At 40.7% G+C, this 22,927-nt stretch overlaps 2 protein-coding genes across 2 annotated transcripts in view; one reads left to right on the forward strand and one right to left on the reverse strand.

Moving 5' to 3' along the window:
- On the forward strand, nucleotides 1-4,289 carry LOC121690237. Its single transcript, XM_042070669.1, has 7 exons — nucleotides 1-10; nucleotides 124-240; nucleotides 2,315-2,642; nucleotides 2,790-2,805; nucleotides 3,621-3,903; nucleotides 3,984-4,075; nucleotides 4,182-4,289. Exons 1-7 carry the CDS (start codon nucleotides 1-3, stop codon nucleotides 4,287-4,289), a joined length of 954 nt encoding a protein of 317 aa, XP_041926603.1.
- A 2,589-nt stretch (nucleotides 4,290-6,878) lies between these two features.
- LOC121689493 (astrocytic phosphoprotein PEA-15) overlaps nucleotides 6,879-22,927 on the reverse strand; it is a 46,166-nt gene continuing 30,117 nt past the window's right edge. Inside the window, exons 2-4 of the mRNA XM_042069363.1 lie at nucleotides 17,149-17,323; nucleotides 15,417-15,572; nucleotides 6,879-14,710 (exon numbers count right to left, since the gene is read on the reverse strand). Coding sequence (XP_041925297.1) covers nucleotides 14,646-14,710; nucleotides 15,417-15,572; nucleotides 17,149-17,320 — 393 coding nt within the window. The 5' untranslated portion in view covers nucleotides 17,321-17,323 and the 3' untranslated portion in view covers nucleotides 6,879-14,645. The remainder of the gene's footprint in view (nucleotides 14,711-15,416; nucleotides 15,573-17,148; nucleotides 17,324-22,927) is intronic.

The following is a 22,927-nucleotide window of genomic DNA, read 5'->3' on the forward strand; positions in this document are numbered from 1 at the left end:
ATGTGCCCAGGTGCCTGTGTGTGTTTTGGTCTATGTCAATCCTTTTGGGCCATTACTGAACAAGACACACACACACACACACACACACGCACACACACACGCACACACCTGCTACTCCCACAGGCTTACCGGACCATTGGTACCCAAATAACCTTTTCAGTCTTCTGAAGTCTTGTGATGTTGTTCATCACAAATGCCGGGTCGAGCGTCTTAGAAAGCAGAGAAGACGTGCCACTGCAGGTAAGGCCGTCTTTACGATGTCCAATCCAGTGATAGCATTATTAATGCAATGATGATAGCCTACAGATCTACAGATCAGATATATTTTTCTACAGAGTATTGATATACAGGATGTTTTATATTTTGCTGATATACAATGTATATTTGTAAATATTTATTCACTATTGGGATGGTGGACGATGTATGTATCAATGTATCGTGAACCCCGGTACATGCGTGTCAGGTGACCTATGACCTATTTAAAATGGTGATGGTCTTTTGTCTGTACAAGTCTGATGAAGAGCCGAAGGGCTCGAAACGTCATATGTGTTGGGGATTGAAGTCAAATAAAATTAAAAAACGGAGAGCAAGTGTGCAGGCCTTCTCTGTTACGTTGGATGATGATAGCCTACTCACATTATCTTGATTCATTTCATAATTAAGTATGTGTGTATTGTCAAGTGCAGGGGTGTTATGCAAGATACAATTTCGGGAGGGCTAAATTAGAATGGAAGGTGATACCAAAGCAAAAAAGAAAAAATAACACAATTATCATATGTGTCATGGCTAAAGACTTTGAGGCGATTGCTTTAGTGTGGGTGTCCACATGCCCACACAACCTCAGTGGGCCATTTTCCTTGACAGCGGCTGGTTATACAGAATTATCAGACATCCAAACGTTGTGAAGGCTCATCAAGTGAATGGAGCATTCTAAGAGCCGTGTAATAATAACTATCAAAAATATACAGCGAGAAGGGCAGGGGCCGACTGACAATCTGTGTGTTCTGGAAAAGTCCAGAACGGCCGTCCATCCAATGGCCGTCGACTGCACTGATCTATAAAGAACTTCTTCTTTATAGATCAGTGGTCGACTGCCTCATCAGCCAAGTAGGGCTTTAGGAGAGCTGTAGCCTTTCTGGATTCTGCTATCAAGCATAGGCTACACTACTAGGTTTACATGTCTCACAATAGCCCCCTTTCAAATTAAAAGTCCCCATAAAGAATATAGCCCAACACGTAACCAGATAATGTACATGTTTTATTGCAGTGAGCTACCCCTGCCTTTCCTACAGACTAGAGGTAAAACATAAGCCTGACAGTGTTGCTTTGTTTAGGCTATAAGATATTTCCCTAGCCTACTCTCAGTAAATGTCATGTTAAAGTGAATTTAACAGGTTTACCTTGATGTAGTAGCCTATGTGATGAGATCAAACTCCAGACTTAAAATGAGTTGAATAGCCTGTAACAACCTGTGTAGGTTTGTATAGACTTTATTATGCTTTCAATCCATGTAATATATTCTAAGTCAATTTAGCCATTAGTTTCCACAAAACTCACCAGAAATCATCATTTAAGGGATTATTTTTCAAAATGTTCATCATGGGGGAGCATGCCCTGAACCCCCCTAGCATTTGGGATGCCCAAAAGTATTTTATGTTTTGGGGCCCAAATTCTACAGCAGCAAATTATTTGCATTTTTGTAAATTGTGACCACCTATTTTATTTTTGAATGGCAAAGTATGTGAGACAGCAAGGGACAAGAGTGTGTGTGTGTGTGTGTGTACTGTGTATGGTAGTGGGCCTATTTGGAAGTCCAGGGCCTTTTTTTTAGTCCCAGTCCGTCCCTGGAGAAGGGCTGAGGCTCCAGGGGTGTCTTAACTCAGCTGTTCTTTGTTACTTTCTGTAGCTGATAAAATTAACTTTCTGTAACTGATACAATATATATTTATGGTTTTAGTTTTTTTTTTTCAAAGTCTTATATATTTTAATGTTTAGAATTACCCCCCCCCCCCCCATAGGGTTGCTTTCCTTGCTGCTGCTAAATACTGCAGAAGCAGGTGTTGACTCATTTTCACAAAAATGTTTGAATGTTTTGTCGATGAGAACAAATGCAATGGGAATACAAAAGTACCTATTAAAAATCATTAGGAGGCTCCATAGTTATCTGATGCCGGGATGTCTGTTTCTCTAAATAACAGGACTAACATGCTCAACGCCGCATTTTATATTATGAAAGGGTATATTATTGTATACCACAACACAGAGGAACATGACGAACCCAACAATAATTAAAAGTATTTTCTTTATGTTTCAGCTCCCCAATCCGTCAGTTCCTTGCACATATACCACCTCGTGCTTGAGCCCAAAACCTGGACTGAGGCCCAGCGCCACTGCAGAGAAAAGTACACGGACCTGGCCACCATCACTGACACAGAGGACGCCGCCGCTCTGAATAGCCTCAGTGCTGGTGATGGTGGTGCTGGGGACTATGAAAATGCCTGGATCGGGCTCCGAAGGGTCAGCGCTTTTAAGTGGCACTGGTCCTTTCTGGGCAGCACCGGAGCACACACAGCAGTGGAGCCGGAGACTAGCTACACCAACTGGGACAGTTACGAGCCAGGGGCCATGTCCGCCAATGAGAGGTGCGTGGTGATGCGACGCACCTGCTGATGCGACCGGGGAGAAGTGGAATGACGCGCCATGTGGCTTTCAGCAGCCTTTCATCTGCTACAGTGGTAAGCAATGTGAAGTGTGTTTGTATGTGTCTGTCTGTGTGTGTGTGGATGTAGACTGTGGAGTCGGTGGGTATGGTGGTCTACAGAGTTAGCTAAACATGTAACTTATGTCATTAGCGTTGTGAGGAATAATTGGTTTAGGTAACTGAAACTAATACCCTGATATGTCTTTGGCACAACATGGGTTCGCAATCAGAAATTCATGGTATACTACTTAACACAGTAATTTACTTAAATCAAGATTTGAAGTTCACTATCAATATTTTAAATATGACATAGAATAAATAAAATAAGTACTTTGCCTTGTTCTCTGATGTTAACATAGAAGGTATGGAACTTTGGTCTGTCAAAAAAAGTATGCCAAGATGCTATCTCATAACCCCATTTACAAGCCAATAATTTGGCTGAGGAATAAAATAGTGAGAAAGGAGAAATCTAGCGCCCTTCATGCTTATCTGGCACCTACAGGAATAATTAAGTCCGCTGTACGCTAATTGGCTGTCTTGCAAGGATGGTTTGCATCACAGGATGGTTTGCGACACTTCTATGTCACCCTCTATTTTTGTTCCAATTGGCACATTTTTTAGTGGTAATTTTATTTAATTAATAAAGTCCAAGACTTTGAAGGCATTAGAAAGAGTCTGGTTCACAGCTTTGTGGCCATGCACCTTGCACCTTGTTCAATACAGCCAAGGTAAAAACAGTTTTCCATTCTATGTCTGCTTTAAGTGACCAACTCAGTTAACTCAGTTAAGGGCTTTGTTACTGTGTAAGTTGCGTATGTATGAGATGTTTAAAACTTCCAGACCCTCCAACGTTATTACTGGCAGGTTCTGTGACCAGTATGTCCTAGTCACTGAAGCTAAAGTCTGGAGCGGCGTTTAGAAGCACTGCAGGGACCACTTCACAGACCTGGCCAGTGCGCGGAACCCAGAGGAGAACAGAAGAGTGGCAGAACGGGTCGCGGGTGGAACAGAACCCTGGACCGGAATGTTTCGAGACACCTGGGTGTGGTCTGACCTGAGTGGCAGCTCGTTTAGGCAATGGGTGACCGGCGTGCCCGATTATGTGGGCGGGAGTGAGAGCTGTGTGGCCAGTCCGCTTGTGGGAGAAAGGAAGTGGCAGGACAGGAACTGTGAGGAAAGGATGCCGTTCTTTTGCATGGGGGGTAAGATGTTTACAGATGCTTTATTATATATATAAAAAAAAATCTGTGTTTATGTGTGTTTGTGTATTTTTACATTTCAGCACCTAAATTAACAAGACTAGTGGTGAAAATAAAAATCCACTCAGTTTCTGGAAACATTGATACCATTTCCAAAGCCCATCTTCTCCAACAGGTGAGTAAAAAAATGCCACTCTGATAATGACCTAATTGATGATGATAATAATAATAATAATAATAATAATAATAATAAAAATACATACTCATATGTTTCATTTCAGCTCCATGCTGCTTTGGCTGAAAAGGGCATAACAGATTTCAAACTGTCCTGGAGGCCCCAACCTGATGGACAGATGTTCCACAGAGTTGGACAAAATGCAGACAGATGAGGAGGAAGGTGAGAGTGATAGAGATGAATTATTAAACTCTGCAGCGCTGATGGTCATGCTATTTAAGTGCTTAATGAGGGCACTGCTACCACAACTGAATATACTTTAAAAAAAAAAAAAATTCAGGGCCAAATGCCAATGCTTCAGTGTAGCAAATCATACAGTCATATTTCAAGACCTTGAGCATACCTAACATACCTTCTCAGAGACTGAACATATTGCATGGTTCTACCTGTAGAGGGCAAAGCCGCCCATATCTATCGATCTGCATAACAGGATTTCACTATTATATTAAGGACTTGTTGATGGACTAAAGTCTCTCCATAGCATGTCAAAATCAACCATGTTTCATTGTGTAGACAAAGAGTTGAGAGCTGCCAACAATTTTCAATGCTTACAGTGAAGGTCTGAAATTACTTGATATGTTGATATGTAAACGTGCTTGAATATGTGTGCAATGGCGGAGTGATAATCGGAAGAGTCGAGAGAATTCCCGCAGTGTGCTGGTTACTTTTGGGGCCTGGCTGATTATTGTGAGCATAAAAAAGCACATGATATTGCTGTTTGAATATTTTATTCGCTGTGCCCTCCGATAGCTTGCACTGTGCAATGGAAGCCCTTCACTTTCACTCGACACGGCCCTGGAAATGACATGATGACCTGACATGTAGGATCTTCCTCCTAGACACGCACTACCCATGTTACATGTGGACCCGCAAATGAATCAAGGCTCCTCGCCTCTCCCTTGCATCAAGTTAGCGAGTCTTTTTATTGTTGATGAGAAGATGGAACGGAACTATGCCTGAATCCCCGTCTCAATCTGTTCATGTCTATTTCGATCCAATTTGACCACAGTTTTATGTTTGCTATGTTGCCCACCCAATATTTCTACCAGCCAACCTTAATGTAATTTGCTAGAACCAACACCTACTGCTGTGATCACTATAACAAATAATGCAACATAAGTTTGCTAAATGAATGATTTTCTAACCCAGACAGCAAAGCTGTGTCAAATGAAATGATGTGCTCCATGGCCCCCTCTGATCACCAGTGAGTCAGATAGCTAGTAAGTGAGTATGTCTTAATTAAAAAATATGCTGAATTTTCCAGCCACCCCTGTGTTTGAGTGACAGGTTTAAAAAATTGTGTGACAAATCTACAATTTGGCGTGTAAGCAGTTGAAGAAGAAAAAACTGTAACTGGACATTTCCATTCAGACCTTTGGGAAGCAATGCAGGGTCACTCAATACCTAATAAACTAATGAACTAATATATATATATACTTTTGGAGTTTATTTTGAGAAAACAAACAAACCAGGACCATTTCAATAGCACAACACAACTGAAACAACAATTAGTTTAAACACTTCAACACAAAATATCACCAAAATGCTGTGGGTAGTGAATACTGTCAAACTGAATAAATGATGCTACCTACCCCTTTATATTCAGCTGATTATCAGTGCTAGAGGAAGCAGAATAGGCCTAGAGTATCACCTAGTTATTGCCATGCATCCGTTTAGACAGGGTGCACTTTCGTGTGCTTCATTCTTCCTCATCCAAACATGCTGTTCTATAAGCAAGAACAAAACAGAATACCAGAATACTGAACCAAAACCGTATAAATGAGTGACACTAGGTTTGGCAGTTAATTCTATGGTTTTGGTTCAGTATTCTGGTAAGTAGTGTCAATCAAATATTTGGAAATCCTTGGAGAAAACATAATATTGCCCATAGAAACCAATACAAATGTAAAGTGAGTAAACTTGAGTCTATTGTCCATTAGAAATGGACTGATATTTCTCAGGAATGCTAGCACAGCTGACGTCTGACTACCCATAACCTTAACACTGGATTTTAACAATGAAAAGTGTGCTTTTATCAGTGCAAAATACACTTTTTGTGAAGGTTACCAAGACTTTTGACCATGTCAGTTTGACAGTATTCATTTCCCACAGCATTTTGGTGATATTTTGTGTTGAATTTGGGGAAACCAATTGTTGTTTCAGTTGTGTTGAGCTACTGAAATGGTCCTGGTTTGTTTTCTTGAAAAAAAAAATGTATTTGTGTATTTGACTTAAAAAACAACATTTCTAAAGGGGTACCAATACCTTTGTCAGTGGTTGTATATAGATCTAACATGTGTATTTACTACATATGGTCACTGGAGGGCAGTAGTGTTCCAGCTGGTTTATCATTGTTGATCATTGTTATCTCCTATTTAATGCGAGAAACGCGAGGAAATGCGAGGAAGACATGAAGGCAAAGACTATAGGAGATTATGGTCCTTTCCTTCTCCCACTACTGACCATTTATAAACTGTAGAGGGCACTAACATAGGCTGCACTCACTGTGATTAGGAAAATGGAGTGGTCCATTAAAAAGTTGACTCTTGTACTTTTTACTCAGTTCAGAGCTACAAACAACACACATTGCATTTCCCAAAATGCCACAGTCCATAGTAGTCTTAACGTGTCGTCGCATATTCATTTGGTCTGAAATTTTAATCTTAAAAAATACAATATGCAAAGTTTTGAATGCATAAACACACACACACATAACAGAAACAGGAAGACATGACTCAGTTCATTAGGTTAGCAAATATATTTTAATATATAATATTTATATTCATTTTAGCACAATGACAAATGGCATCATTTCATTTTAGTCTCTTTTTTTATTCATGATATAAGCCACATCTGTAGGTATATTTAATATACAGATATTTAATACCGTGATTCTCTTCTGTTGCTGTCATTGTAAAATAAATTCTTTAAATTTTCTTCTGTATTGAAAAAAAGCCTAATAAAATCTAACAGCCTTTAGCCCATAGCGGGATGTCATTTTGGGTAGTGTTAATAGTGTACGGTATGATCAGGAAGATCACAGACATTGAAACAGTGTTTTCTATGCTTCCATGCAGTCTCCTGAAGTGGGAGGGAGGAGGCTTTTTGATTGGCTAACAGAGAACAACAAGCAGTTGAATGAAAAAGACGTTGACCAGTGAGAAGTGGGATGTAAAGATTTAGAACAAAAGGAAAGACAATATGGCCAAGATGGCAACTTCATTGAGGTTCAGTCCAGAACACCTACTGACTGCACACACCAAGCAAAACTACCTCCTTCTTCCATTTGAACAAAGTAACAATAATGATAATCCACTTCAATCATAGCAGTAAACATAGAAGTAAAATAAAAATGGATTAAAACATCAAACAAAAAAAATCAACAACAGCATAGTCCTGTCAGGTTTGCTGAGTTCACTTTTGAGGCATGATGCTAGTCTGAAATGATTCCACGGGCGAGCGAAACAGAGCACAAAGGATCATTAAAAGAAGCGAACATGAATGAACAGGGAAAGAATAGAAAAGGCATCTGCTCCCACTATAGCCCCTAGTTGTGGTTTTGTGTTAGAACTGCTCAAAACTGCTAGATAGCAAATCCTACTATAGCCTACTCTAACATTTGGAATTCACGCAGACACCTTTGCCACCCTGTACGCACATCAAGTGCATTCCTTTTCAGAATTGCGGTGGCAAAAAAAAACAACAAAAAAACAAACAGGGATTTCCTCACTGTACTGCACATTCAACTCCACTTCACGGTAAACAAACCACAGCATCCCAAGGAAAAAGGAAAAGAAAAGAAAAACTACAACACCCAGCACCTCAGAAAAAGATATAGCACAATCACTATGCCACCATGGGGCCTACCGCAAATGAACTACACACCAATAGAACGCTACAGCTGTCTCGGCCCTTGTCCTACCTTGCTCAAGGAAAAACTGATTGTTCATCATAGTCTGTAATGGCATGCACACTTTTTGTCAGTCTATAGCGCATCTAGGCGATTTAGATTTCAAGTCTTGTCTTCCTCAGCAAATTGGCGAAAAAGAAATAGGGTTGGCACTTTGAAATGACAGCTTCCTTTTAGTGCATAATGTAAACATTAAACTTCTTACGGAATAAATACTCTTTTTTCATTTAGTTTTCTATCTATAAGTCGCCATTAAAATGTAATGCGCTGTCACTTGTCTAGTCCATGTATTTATACCACTAAGATCAAAGCTTGTGCACAATGGTTGTAAAACTCTCTCTCTTTCTCTCTCTCTTTTGCTCTCTCTCTCCATCTTTCTTTCTCTTTATTCACCCAGCCATGTCATTCTTACATACCCACAACACCCACAAATCGACTCACACGTGTTAAAATGTCAATCGGTCACCCAAATTCACAGCTTCTCAGAGACCTGTCTGGACACATTCAAGACCCACCTGGTATTTCCCTCTGTGCTGTCACGGCAACACTCCACACACACACAGACACAGACACACACACACACACACACACACAAAGGGTATACCTCATCCAAACCTGCAGCATCTGCTAGTTTTGGTATGCATTCGGAAGTGGGGCAAAATACAGTAAAGTGGTAATAATTGGTCTGTCTGATTCAATTTTTGAACCAGTTTGTATTATGTTTACCTTATACTGATGACCTCATTCTCTCATTTTATATTTTTGATTATATTTTGTCTAAGGTCAACACTTTAAACTGAGTGTTTCCATGTTCTCCCACTATTATCCTCACAATCACCCTAGGGTCAAAGGTGAAAAGGTCACATGTTGACCCCCCGAAGCCCAATTTTCACCACACTCTAAAGTCCATGGACAAGGCAGCAGCAAGCCACATGCACCTACTGTAACTACCATGATCTCAGAAGCTCATTCAAGCCAAGCTGCAGCAGACCTCTATTCCTGCAATATGTGTCAAGTCAGATGCAGGCATTTATAACATTGAGCATGAGTCTGCTAGTATGTACCCCTGGTATCTACTGTAAAAGGTCAGTCACTAGCTATTTGTAAATGAGCTGAATAAAACACAGATAAATGGTAAAACATAAAATGACAGCTGGTGTAAAATGGCAGAGTAAGTACGTTTTTTTTAAAGGTTTCTTGCTTTTATACCAAGTGGCTTCATAAGATCACATTGTCACGACTTAACAAAAGCATTCTATCAAAAAAACAGTCACTAGAATCATATGCAAAGAACATAACACAAAACCAGCAAGCCGGGAGAGAGGATTTCTCAAGCAACACAAGGGTTACTGTATACTACGAATTACTTCAAATGAAACTAGGTCTGAACGAAAAAAGAGAAATACGATAATAATGGATCTTAACTCATAAAGACATATACATTTCCCCCCAAGTCATCAATGAAACTGGTACCCCAAAACAAGAACCTCCACTGACAGAACAAAAACATATCTGTTGAAATAATAGCAATAATAACTTTTTTTTTCACATTAGTAAATAAACATTTTTGTCCCACTAGTTGTATCCAGTTAGTAGACACATTTGAATACATAGAATAAAAACAATGAAAATACATGTGCATTAAATAAATTAATCAATAATAATAAAACACATTGATATAAATTCACAATATATATTTACAACTCAATTTGAAGGAGACACATAAGTTAAAACCCCCCCAAAAATAACAAGCTGATCTGTGAATAGATCTAGGTCAGAAGTTTTATGAATCTGCCCCGGATCTGGCCTGGAAGTGGCTCGAAAGCGCCAGATTCCAGAGTCTAGCTGCTATTTGGGTATTTTATCTTCTGTGTATGGATGAATTATCTGGTAATGTCTTCATATGACTATTGTATAGTATGAGTTTTGGTTCAGTGTTTAATGGAAAAAATGTTTCAAGTTAAGCCTCTTTAGTCTCACCTAAAGAAGAGATATCTAAAGTTGTTTGTATGATTTTTTGCAGCATTATCTATGTCGATATGTACTTGATACACTGACATCCAGATTTTATCATTTGTGATGACGCATGTTAATGTGTACTAGACGTTTCACAAAATTGTTTATTTTTGTATATTTTTATAATGTATTTTTATTTTATTTGCCAGATGTACAATTCAACATTTTGTGGCATTTTGTTTTGACTTTTGCATGTTGCCTGATGGATTGTTCTACAGGCCTTTGTACACAGTGTAGATTCCCTGTCTCCTCACTGCATAGACTCTGGGTGGGACATGTGTGAGTCAGGGCTCAACGTTAACTTTAAAAAGTGGTTAAAAGTGGTTACCAGCTTGGCAACCAGGCATGAGGTTTTGGTTGCCAAAGCTAACCAAATCTGGTTGCCACTTGTAACAATTTGGTAGCCAAGGGCAACCAGGCAACCATAAATGGTGAGCCCTGGTGTGAGTTAGAGATGCCGATGCAAAATCACGTGAGATGGTGGAAGGACTAGCTGGAACAGATTGGGGGCCACATCAACAAAAAACCCTTCCATGAAGACCCAATGGTAAATTGTACTTCAGCCAGGGAAGCAAGAGACCCAAATCTGACATAGGTATGACACTGGTCAGGATTTTCCATGCCAAATTTAATCTGGACTGTACCAAGGTGAGTTGTAATTTGGGCTCTTGATGAAATCCACCATCGCAGTGATATTCTCACTTAAAGGAGAATTCCGGTGTGATATTGACCTAAAGTCATTTAGGTCCAAAAATAATTCCATGGAAATGCATGGATTCCAGTTGCTGCTACTGGAAGAAACTGGAATCCATGCATTTCCACTGAATTATTTTTGGAATCTGATCCCTTATCATACCTGTTCATGACCACACTGGAATTCTCCTTTAACATGGCCAAAAGGTCTAAATCACCTGTTAAAAGGTTTCCACTCAACGAATAAAGTGAGAACTGACTGATGGCATGGATCTAACACCACTGTCCCCGACTGTTTAAGATCAAAAGCTTGACGTGGACTGAGCCCTTTTTGAGTCTGGCTTTTGTAAGCAACTTCATAAAAAATCACAAAAAGCACAGTGCTAACTTGCTGACAGCCCTATCAGAAAGAAACCTGTTAGTTTGGAGACTTCTGGGCACCTATCCAAAAAGTTACACACAATACACAAATACTGCAGCAAGACAATTCACCAGCAGGGGGCAGTGTGAACAACAGAGAAACATGCTAGTCGAGCCTCGCTGCAGATAGCTAGGTCCAACCCAGGAACGAAATTGACTGGATTTGAGAATAGCATAGTAGACTACACATTTTGTAAAGGTCTGTTATTCTTGACAAAGCAGGCAGCATATATGCTATGCAGGTAACGACAGCCATAGGAGCATTGCAGAAACACAAAACAATCTTCACCTTAATGGTATTTTTTCCAATAAATAAATAAAATTAATTATCTTTGAATACAATTGCTGTTCTTGCTTGTGATCTATAATAATGTGTATAAATATATTGAGTTTGTGACTAAGGTTTGTCTTACTGTATCTCTTTTAATGATCACTTATGACGAAAATGACAGTCACCTCCAAACAGAGTATTAACAGACTGGCATATAGCAGACACTTAGTCTCAAATTTACTTCACAGGCAATATTTGAATACACTTGGGGGACGAATGGAGTAACCAACTGACTAAAACCCTCTGAACATCCAGAAAAGGATTCACCACATAAAACTTTAAATGGTAAGCTAACTTTCCACTTTAGGGCCAATCCCCTGAGGAATAAAACGCTAAAAACACCATGAACCTTGTAATACACAACACATATGTTGCCTGACATAAAAAAGCCTCATACAATTGAAACCACTGGTACTGACCCCATAGGTCATAGCAGTTGAACCCAAAGATCCCCTTATTCTCCTCTTCACTAAGCACACATCAACACTAGCTTCAACACTGCCATCTGTCAAAAAAAACCTGAGAGCTGTTAAAAACCAGAGGCAGCTTTTTTTGTTATGAGCAGTTCTTTGTGTTTCTGTCTTCAGCTCACTTGGCAGCTTTGGCCCTTACCCAAGTGTTGAGGAAAAGGTTACTGTGGGAACTGCTTCACTTAAACAGGGCCAAATCAAGTCCAATTTCCCCTCTGCTCTTTTAAGGTTTTTTCTTTTTTTCTTTTTTTTTTTTTTAAGAGCACTGATTTTTTTTCTTTTTAAAATTGTCACTTAACATATTCTAACTGATGATTATAAAAGAGTACTCAATCTGAATCTATGAAAGCATGACTAAGGCTAACCAACCAAAATGCATAGGATGCAGGCCCACGTGATGCTAACACAGCAAGCGCTAAACTAACAAACAAATCACAGGACGTCTGACCTAAAGAGCGTCTTGGTCATTGGCACTGGACCATGAGTTAGGGTCAAGGTACAACAGAGGGAAAAAAGAAGAAAGGACGAGAGAGAGAAAGAGAAAGTTACACCATAGATGGGGAGATATTGGAGGGCCTCAAAATATTATTTTGACTGTTAAAGAGTGAGATTGTTTAGTTTTTTCTACTAAGGTGCCAAGAGTAAGGAATTTAATTGTGTCTTCTAGTGGTTTTTTCCTAACAGTCTGCTCTCATCAGTATGGCACTATCGCAGAGGAGGGCAAGAAAATGTTTCCTCTTTACACACTCCAAGGCTCTCTCTCTCTCTCTCTCTCACACACACACACACACACACACACACACACACACACACAGATTAGCATGGCAAAAGCAACAGTCTCTTTAGGCTGGGATATAAAACACAGTGTGAATTTTGTCTTCTATCAACAGTCTTACTGTGGCTTTTATGCATGAATGTACGGTGGCCTGTTGCATTGGGTCCACTTGCAGGCCTTCTCTAGTTCATCTAGTTATCATGCAGTCACTGGGCATACCTTACACTATCCAAGATACTGTATATCTCTGCAGGATATATTTGCAATTACTTCACTTGTTTTTTTTACAGTAATATAATGTTATTTTGTATAATGCATCTGTCATGTGAACATTCATCTACAGTATGTATTATAAAGAATAAGTTACTTTTAATGCTTCCAAACTTTTAAATGATTATGTTATATCATTTGCATTCACCTGAAGCCTCCTAATATTTTTCTAGGAATTATTATTTTCATACATGATCTTGTGCCAAGTCTGTGGGGGCACCATAGAATTTCAAAAAATAAAAAATAAAAACAAAGTGGTCCTTCAGCGAAACAAAGGAATGGACTAAGCCACTGAGAATTGAATGATATTTGCCGACATTTGGTCACTTTTCATTGTTTTTTTTTTTTTGTTTTTTTTCTGAGGAAACTACTTTTTTTTCTCGCTGAGATCAGAGAGCAGAGGCATCTGCAATGTGTGAGGAGCATTATGGGAGATGTAGTTTATGGGAGTAGAGGGATTTGTTTAGGGTGGGATCATGAATGCTTCCCTTGACTTTCCATTATGGCCACTGGTCCTCTTAATTTTCAAACAAAAGGGGGATGTCACAAGTGAATATTCATTATTACCAATAACATCATAAAATTACAATTTTCTGGATATCATAGTGTATGAAAAAAAGAAAATAATACAATTTAAACAATAATTACGAAAAATAACAACAATACAAATAATAGTAAAAGGATAGAGAAACAACACAATAGATGCAAAAGAAAAGCTGTTCAGTGCCTTAAGCAAATTCAAAGCAAAAGGCAAATATAGGCTTTTCTGCTGTCATATAGAACCCTCTGTTTAGTTTTCTTCTTCGCATTTCTAGTTTTATCTTCTCACATTCGGTTGTTGGCTTTTATAAATTCCAGCATCTGATACTGGGTAATGTGTTGGAGACACAGGGGAATGAGGTGCCAGCAGAGGATGGCCGATGCTCTGTGTTTAACTAAACCATTGAAGTAGCCTGCAACGTAGCAGCTTGACCTCCCAGCATGCTTTGCTGTGTTGTCGATCTGACATCTCCTTAACGTTTTTCAGCAGAGGTGTGTCCACGTGTCCTGTGACATGGAAGCTGTGGATGTCTGCGCTGTTCTCATCAAAACTGCTGTGGCCACGCACACACACACACGCACACACACACACGCACACACACACACACACGCACACACACACACACACACACACACACACACACACACACACACATGGCTATACATGCACACTCATTCACAAATACTTTTCTTATCGATGAATGTCAAGTTGCATCCACACAACCTTGGCTTTGGGCTGTGGTTCCTCTCTTTCTTTCTCTCTCCCTCCCTTCATCTCTCTCTTTCTCCTATGTGCGTGCACTTCATTTCTTTCTTCCACATCAAGGGAAAAGATGAGTAATGTAATAAAGCGTTGTGGCAAACTGATTGGTTGACTGCTGCTTGTTTGTTGTGGCTGTTGTGGCAAACTGATTGGTTGACTGCTGCTTGTTTGTTGTGGCTGTTGTGGGGGGAGGGGGGGGGGGTCTGTAAGATGGACATGGCATGGTCAGATGAATCAGATGAGAGGTGTGGGGGTGGGGGCTATAGATGATTGGGTGAAGTGGCGTGCCAAGGGTGAAGTTCAAAGGTCATGGCCTTTGACCTCATGCTTTCTTTGGGGGAGGGGCCAGCTTGATGATCTCATCCTCAGACGGCTGGCGGATGATATCTGGAATGGTGGAATAGTGGGAAAAAGACAGTTAGACAAAAGGAAGGAAGGAATCATTCTATGTTTAGTCAGAGGCAAGCCATGTTTATTTAAATTGCACATATTAAACACAGTGGCAGTTCAGCTCAGCTGTGCTTAAGTTTACATACTGTACATAAAGGCAACAAGAGAGAGAAAAAAATCCATTAAATATCATTAAAAGCATCATTATAAACTTACAGGGACCTTTGAAGGACTGAGCTCTGACTGAGAGCAGGAATGATGAAATAACCTTTTACAGGACAGATTTGCAATCAGCACACCTGTAATAACATACTCGACTAGGGGCAGCTAGAGAGTTGGAAATCAGCAATAGTTGAACACTCTCTGTGAAACACACCAGTGTCAGACTCTGCATTGGAAACTACTTTAAATTGCATTGTCCCTCAAAATAAATTTGAATCAAATAAAATTTAAATAATAATACAAATGTTGACAAGTATAAGTATAAGTAAGTAAGTATAAGTATAAGTATATATACTCTTTTGATCCTGTGAGGGAAATTTGGTCTCTGCATTTATCCCAATCCGTGAATTAGTGAAACACACTCAGCACACAATTGATACAATTACTATACAATTACAATTGGACAGAAGGGAAACAAAGAAAGAGAGAGACCCAGAGAAAGAAAGGGAGAGAGACTGATCTGGTCAGGATGGAGCCATACCCTTGTATTTCTTGGCAGAAGGGATGCGTGTGAGTTTGGTGTCGATCTCGTCATCCTCAGAGATCTTGAGGACAGTCGTGCGGTACTCGATGACACGGGTCAAAAGGTCTGGTCGCCGGGAGATCTCAAAGATGTGCTCTATGTAGGACAGGTTATCTGTGTGGGCACAAGCCAGAAAAACATCACATTTGCACTTATTCATTTAGCAGACGCTTTTATCCAAAGAGACTTACATGTGTCAATTATACTACAATGGCCTTTCTCCTCAGAACAACTTGGGGTTAAGCGCAGCTCCTTAGCTCACTGAGTGCCAAAAACGTAATATTACGTTTTTCCTTCCCATGCATTGAGTGCCAAAAACGTAATTTTACGTTTTTAGCTTTTTTTTTTAAATTACGAAACTAGACACTCTAACACACCTTATATGTGATTTTGGGAACTCTGTGATTAATGGAAATGAAATATATGACGATCGAAAACGCACAATCTGGACATTTTATCTGGACATTTTATCATAACTCGGTTGCCGCTTTGGGTCGAATCAGTGACGCATGCACGTCAGGCCATTTTCGTGGGTCTATCACTAGGTGGCAGTCTCGCCAGGTCTCGCTGATCACTTCCCGGAAAGTTTACACAAGTAAGTAACAGGCAACACTTCATATTTCATGAAAGACGTTATATCTCCATTTCTAGAAAAAAACAGCGATTTTGATGAAAACTAGCCACTGTTTAGCTTGGGATTTCTCAGGAACAGAGGCGTGTAGAAATACACGGTTTGCACCCACCGAGAGCTTAAAGTCTCACCTTTTAAACGAGCCATTGTATGTGTTCATAGCTATAACACAGAATATGCTGTGGCATCAACAATGGTCTAGATTGCTGGCACTCCAGGACAAAGCTCCAGAAAACAGCTTGGCATTCAATGAGTTAGACACTATGTTACCACTGCCCTGAGAAACTTTGATATGCTTGTTTATTGGGGTAGATTTGTTTTTATTTGGTATTGCAATTACATGACTGAAACCGTGATTGAAAAGTTTTAATAAATCTGTTAGGTTCTCTTTATTTTTTGCTTATTAGGGAGATATGGTAGCTTTAGAAATCTTGACGCACCCTAGCGGCACCCTAGTCTAGCAACTCTCCGTCGGCTTGCGAGCTGGCCAATCACATCGTGTATAGAGTCGGTAGGCGGGCTTAACATAGGCCTAATGATGGCAGAGTTGCGTCTCAGCATGAATTCCCTGCTACTTGAAAACAATTAAAGAAGATGGATGCTGCTGCTGGGGAACAGCGTGACAAAGTTAAGCTTTGTTTAAGTTGGCAAAAGTTTGAACCGCTAGCCAACTAGCTCTGCTGGTGGGAAAACGGGACTCATGAGTTGTAGCGCTATCCTATTGCGTGCAGAGGGAATTTGAAAGACAACCGTTATCCCGCCCCACGGACATCTTGATGTGGGCCTGGCTCGTCAGGCTAGAGATATGGCCCAAAATAACTACATTTCACAGTCTTACCTCTGTGATCATTAATCAGAGTTGGAAAAAAATACCACTTTAATAATTAATGAATAGCATATATTTTTTAAAACGTATCTGCTTATCTGAAAAGACATGCACAACTCAATTTTAATGTTAACTTCATAATCTAACACACGTGTGTGTGTGTGTGTGTGTGTGTGTGTGTGTGTGTGTGTGTGGACATCTGTCTCTCTCTCTCTCCCCCTCTGTCATCGTACCCTGTGCCAGTTTGTCATTCTTCTCCAGGTAGCTAAACCATTCTTTGGAGGAGGTGATGGTGTTGCTCTGCTCCTCTGGGATGTCCTCTTTGCACGCGGACTTCAACTGCTCCAGGTCCTCATTGGTGATGTTCTCAGAGAGATCGCTCAGCAGGGAACTGTACTCCGACATGGTCTGTGTGAGAGAAGACAGGAATAAAGAGGGATAGAGACAGAGAGAGCAAAAAAGGTGAAGAGACGGAAGAGGGAGAGAGGGACAGAAGTACGATTTTGTTTTAAAAAAATCAATGTCATCAAAAGTGTCATCAAAATCAATCAAGGTTGAATTTAGCTAGTAAACACACAACCATGCAACACCACTACACAACAAAATTGACTGAGGATGTTGCTATTTTTCATGTAATCTTCCATAACATCCTTACAGGAATGACACATCTGAAAACACCAAAGCTTTGTTCAAAACCTGAAGTGGAATAGTGACAGGTACTGTATCTAAATGATTCCAAACCAGAGGTCTTTGCCGGCCCTGTTGGCCCATTATGGCATTGCTGGTGATTCTGAACCGTACATTTATGTTTTCTCGATTTTCTGTTCATTGGTGGTCCTTAGGTTGCTTGCTTAGTCAGGTGGTGATCCCAGGGTCACAATCAGTTGACAACCCCTGTTCTACACACTGACGATGGCTTAGGCCGAAGCGTGTCTGTGGACATGGCATTAATAAAAAAGTAATGAGAAAATACTTGAGAGTGCGGTTTTTCTACTCTAACCCCTGTTCTACACCATTAGACATAAACTAAACCTGGATGATTACTCTTTATCTCTCTCTAGGGTTAAAATGAAGGTACACCAAATAACACCGATGAGGCCAGCAGAATGCTATTGTATATTTCAGCAGTTGATAAGGTTCCAAACACACAAGGCTTGTGTGCCATTATTAAAAAGTATTATTTACATAAATCTATATTTAAACAAGTTCAGTATGAGGAAATGGTTGATAAAGGCATGTTTCAGCACCCAAACACACAGTAGGCCTAGAAAGAGGGGTGACAAGAGGTAACTGTCTTACATAGACACAACAGACATCAGCACCACATACTGGGATGTTTCAAATCTCAAATGTGGCCTCCCTAATGTCCTGTCACCCTGTGTGTGTGTGTGTGTGTGTGTGTGTGTGTGTGTGTGTGTGTGTGTGTGTGTGAGAGAAATAAATAAATAAATAAATAACAGGCCAATTGTTTAGTGGCAGCAGGAAAACAAAGGCACCTCACATTGTGTTCTTTCTTTATGTGTGTGTCACACACGCACACACGCACACACACACACACACACACAAATATGCACACATTCACACGTTGCTCAGCATGCTGAAAGATCTGGCCTTGTGCTTCACTATTGTCTGGCTGTCTTATCATAAATAAACAAACGCTGTGGGATTGTACTGAAAGATGACCTAAATACCAAAAGTGCTTTTACACCATATCACCAACAGAGAGCAGCAGAGAACATGCCAACAAGAATGTATCTCATGACATTGAAAGACAAAATTATGTTGTGTAATTCTGCACCTACAGTACATAATATCATCACTGTACATCGACTAAAAATGTAAATGTAGAATACAATGCCAGTTAAAATATTAAAATGGAATATACATATTCTCAGTTTGGTGGTAACACGTTTTCAACTCAAGCTATCCATGGTGAAGAGGATTATTTCCAGAGCTTGAGGTTATCATCAGTGTTAACCCTGATTGGACCAAATGTGGTGGTACTATCCACCAAAATATTCACGATTGGCTGGCCAACTGTAATGTTGCCAAACATTTCAACAACGATTGGCTGCAGGAGACCCTTTTCGTGATAATCTCAGCTAAAGATACGGTTTGTTTTTCAAGACAGTAATCTGTAGCAATGGGAACGTTGTCTTAGAAAACCACCTGCAAGTTAAATAATTGGCCAAATGAAACAAAGAAAGAATCATGGATGAAAAAAAATAAATAGATGAATAGATGAAGGCTAGACAGATAGATAGATAGATATATAGATATATAGATAGATAGACAGACAGACAGACAGACAGACAGACAGACAGATGGACACCTATCGGTTCTTTCCAGCATGTCTGTAGGGCGTGTTCTCAAAACCACTCTGGTGTACGTACACACTTCTGGTGTACGTACACACTTCTGGCTACATAGTTTGGAACCTCACAGTACTTTGAAGACCTGTGTCTTACGTTAATGTGTCTATTTGAGTGTCTTAATGTGATGTGTTTGTTTTGAATGGGGATGGATGTGTGACTTGTTATATTTCATATGCTATATGTGCTGTGTGCATGGGATATACTGCATACTGCATGGGTGGATGGGATATATGTGTTACATGTAATATGTGGTGCGGTGCTATGGAACATGAAATGAGGATGTGTGGAAATGATTATCCCCCTGAGATATTAAAGATTCTATCTGTTTATTTATCTATCTCTCTATCTATCTATCTACCTAATACACTATTCTAGCCAATCAACATGTTGCTTCAGGTTGGGGTGCACTGAAGGGAAGGGAGAGATGCATTTTACTGGCTACTGAGTTCAGATATGAACAACAACAGGATCAAGGACTGCACCTTTAATGGTGTTTGTAAGGGACAGGGTGGGCAACAGAGGGATGATGGGACTTTTTCATTGGCTACTGCTTGCGTCTTTCCCTTCCTTTTCCTGCCTTCCCCACTGTTCTTGTGCTATTCTCTCCTCCTCTCCTCATGCACAGAGAGTATTTCATACCTTCACCATGAACACTTGGAAGTACACGCATGTACTGGATACACATGCAAAACCCACATGTCCATGTACAAACGCACGCACGCACACGCACACACGCACGCACGCATGCTCGCACACTCACACACACACACACACACACACACACACACACAAAAGAACACATGCACGTACCCACAAACACACACAGAAGTGGCTAAATTCCAATGAGAAAACAGATTGCAAGCACTCTCATTCCGCCTTCTCTCATTCTCTCTCTCTCTCTCGATCTGACTATATGACATACAGTGAAACAGGTGTAGAGATCATCTCTGCCCCATATATTATGCTCTTCAGGCCTGTCTGTATTAACCTCATGCATGTGTGCTTGCATATGAGGGAACAATGGTGTGTGTGTGTGTGTGTGTGTGTGTGTGTGTGTGTGTGTGTACAGTATGTGAACAGTACAAAGTCGAGAAATTTGAGTTGCATAGAAAGTGCCGGGTATTTTGCATGAGTATGACCATATTGTGGTAGTTGTGAAGTGTGGATGCCGTTCCTTGTTTGTGTTTTTAGGTGGATGTGTGTGGGTGTGTTTATTTACAGAACGTGCATTATTTGTGCACTCTGTGAGTGGGTATGAGCAAAAACATAGAAACATACAAAAGAGAGCATTTTATCCAGCAGGTATATGGTTGTGAATGCACAATGCGTGTGTGTGTGTGTGTGTGAGAGAGAGAGAGAGAGAAAGAGAAAGAAAGAGATATAAAGAACCTGTTTCTTCATGCTGTGCTTGTATAGAGTATGTCTACATATCTGTATGCATCAAATAAAGTATTTAAGCATGTGCTCCAACTGCTTTGTGTGCAGGTATCCTCAAGTCTCCTCAAAGTTGTGAATTGGTGCATTTTTTGAATGCTATTGGACAATCAGATAGTTACTCCCTCTCTATGCATAATTGCATTTGTGTGATTGGGGCAAGTGTGTGTGTGTGTGTGTGTGTGCGTGCGTCCGTCCGTGCGTGCGTGCGTGCGTGCGTGCGTGCGTGCGTGCGTGCGTGCGTGCATGTCCGTGCGTGCATGTGTGTGTGTGTGTGTGTTCAAAGAGTGAACAGCAGGTCTTGTCTGCTCGTATAGCGCAGCTAAAAGGGCAGTCTTTGGCAGTGTGAGGCTGAGAAAGGGGAGGCAGGCCAAGAGGACTACCAGGGGGGTCCCCTCTTTCGCTGAGAGGTGGGGGAGTGTGCGTATGTGTGAGTTGAGCTGCACTGTGTGTGTGTGTGTGTGTGTGTGTGTGTGTGCGTATGTGTGAGTTGAGCTGCGCTGTGTGTGTGTCCCTTTCAAAGTTTGGTCACGGTAGACGTTGGGGGAAGGGGGTAGGTGGGGGCGGGTGGGGTGTGTTGGGTTAGGCAGAAAGGGGCTGGCAGGACCCACAGCCGGCCTTGACACCCCTCCACACACACACACGCACACACACACACACACACACACACACACACACACACACACACACACACACACACACAGATGGAAAACAAAAGCATGCTTGTGTCTGAGGGAATGCGAAGCACAGTAGTGTTCTGTAAGGAGAGACAGCAGCAAGCTCTTCTCAGAGAGAAAACTGTGTGTGTGTGTGTGTGTGTGTGTGTGTTGGGGGTGGAAGGAGGGGGGGGGGGGGTGTTGATAACTAAATTTATCAGTTACACAGAGTGCTTGCACATGTTGTGTTGCACATACAGGATTTGATCTGCACATTTATAGCACATCCTGATCATATCAGTGTCTGCATGTAATGCATTATTACTACATGTGTGCATGCTTATGTGTGCATATTTTCTTGCAAATCATTGTATTTGTGTGTGTGTGTGTGTGTGTGTGTGTGTGTGTGGTGTGTGTGTCTGTGTCTGTGCGTGTCCGTGTGTGTGTTTCTATCTGCCCGAATCTCTTAGTGTGTCTGCTTGTGTGGGAGTGTTAATGCAGCTGTAGAAGACCTCTCTGTAGGGGTTATTGGATTTTTACCACTCTCAATTCAACTGGATAAAAAGTTGTTGCAGGCAAAGAGGGAAGCTCACACACACACACACACACGCACACACACACACACACACACACACACACACACTTTATTGTATGTCTGTCTACCAGTTGGCTTCCTTCAGCTGTCAGTTTCCCATGACCTCTCTCTCTCTCTCTCTCTCTCTCTCGCTCACCTCTTTCTGTATTTCTCTCTCTCCCTCCTTCTGCCTCCCATCTTTCCATTCCATTCTTTTCTCCTATTCTCTATCCGCTTTCTGTCTTTCAATGATCTCTGTTCTTCCTGATTTTTTTTGTTCTCTCCCATATATTCTCACTTTCCTTGTCCATGTAAAGAATGTGTTTATGTGCATATGCATGCATGTGTGCAACTGTGTGTGAGTGTGTGTGTCTGCTCACAAATTTGTTGTATAGTATGGAGATTAAACACTTTAACATAGCATAATTGCCAGAGATCCCACCTCTCTTTCAATCACACACACACACACACACACACACACGGACACACCCACACACACACACACACACACACGGACACACAACCCCCTCTACCAACATGCTTACAAACTCACCCAGACACTATTCACCCTTCACACCACTGACATTGCCATAGCGACTGTGTCATGCTTTTGCCTTTCAGTCTGGAAACTGTTGCCTAGCAACGGGGCAGAGATATACCCCCTCTGGCATAAAAGCTCATAGTGGAGAAGACAAAAAAAAAAAAAAGAACAACACCTCGAATGAAGAGGGGGACCAAGGACGAAAAAGAACCCAAAGAAGATGGAAGAAAAAGAAAGAGAAGACAAAAGTGGAAAAGAGAAAGCATTGTGAGAACAATAAGAAAACAAAAACGACGTAATGCAGTAATAGCCCATAATATTGTCCCTCACTCAATCAAGCACTTTCAGTCATTATTTTGTGAGAGCTGTCATCGTGATTCTGCTAAAAAAAAAATTAATGACACAGTCATGACAACAAGATATTAATGGCAT

Source organism: Alosa sapidissima, chromosome 18, assembly GCF_018492685.1.
Source record: "Alosa sapidissima isolate fAloSap1 chromosome 18, fAloSap1.pri, whole genome shotgun sequence".
In the NCBI taxonomy this organism is placed as follows: Eukaryota; Metazoa; Chordata; class Actinopteri; order Clupeiformes; family Clupeidae; genus Alosa; species Alosa sapidissima.

What these genes read in the sequence shown, in the direction of transcription:
- LOC121690237 (XM_042070669.1), top strand. An exon ending in GAGAAGACGTGCCACTGCAG is followed by an intron (nt 241 to 2,314) that starts GTAAGGCCGTCT and finishes TTTATGTTTCAG; the next exon opens with CTCCCCAATCCGTCAGTTCC. An exon ending in AAGCCCATCTTCTCCAACAG is followed by an intron (nt 4,076 to 4,181) that starts GTGAGTAAAAAA and finishes GTTTCATTTCAG; the next exon opens with CTCCATGCTGCTTTGGCTGA.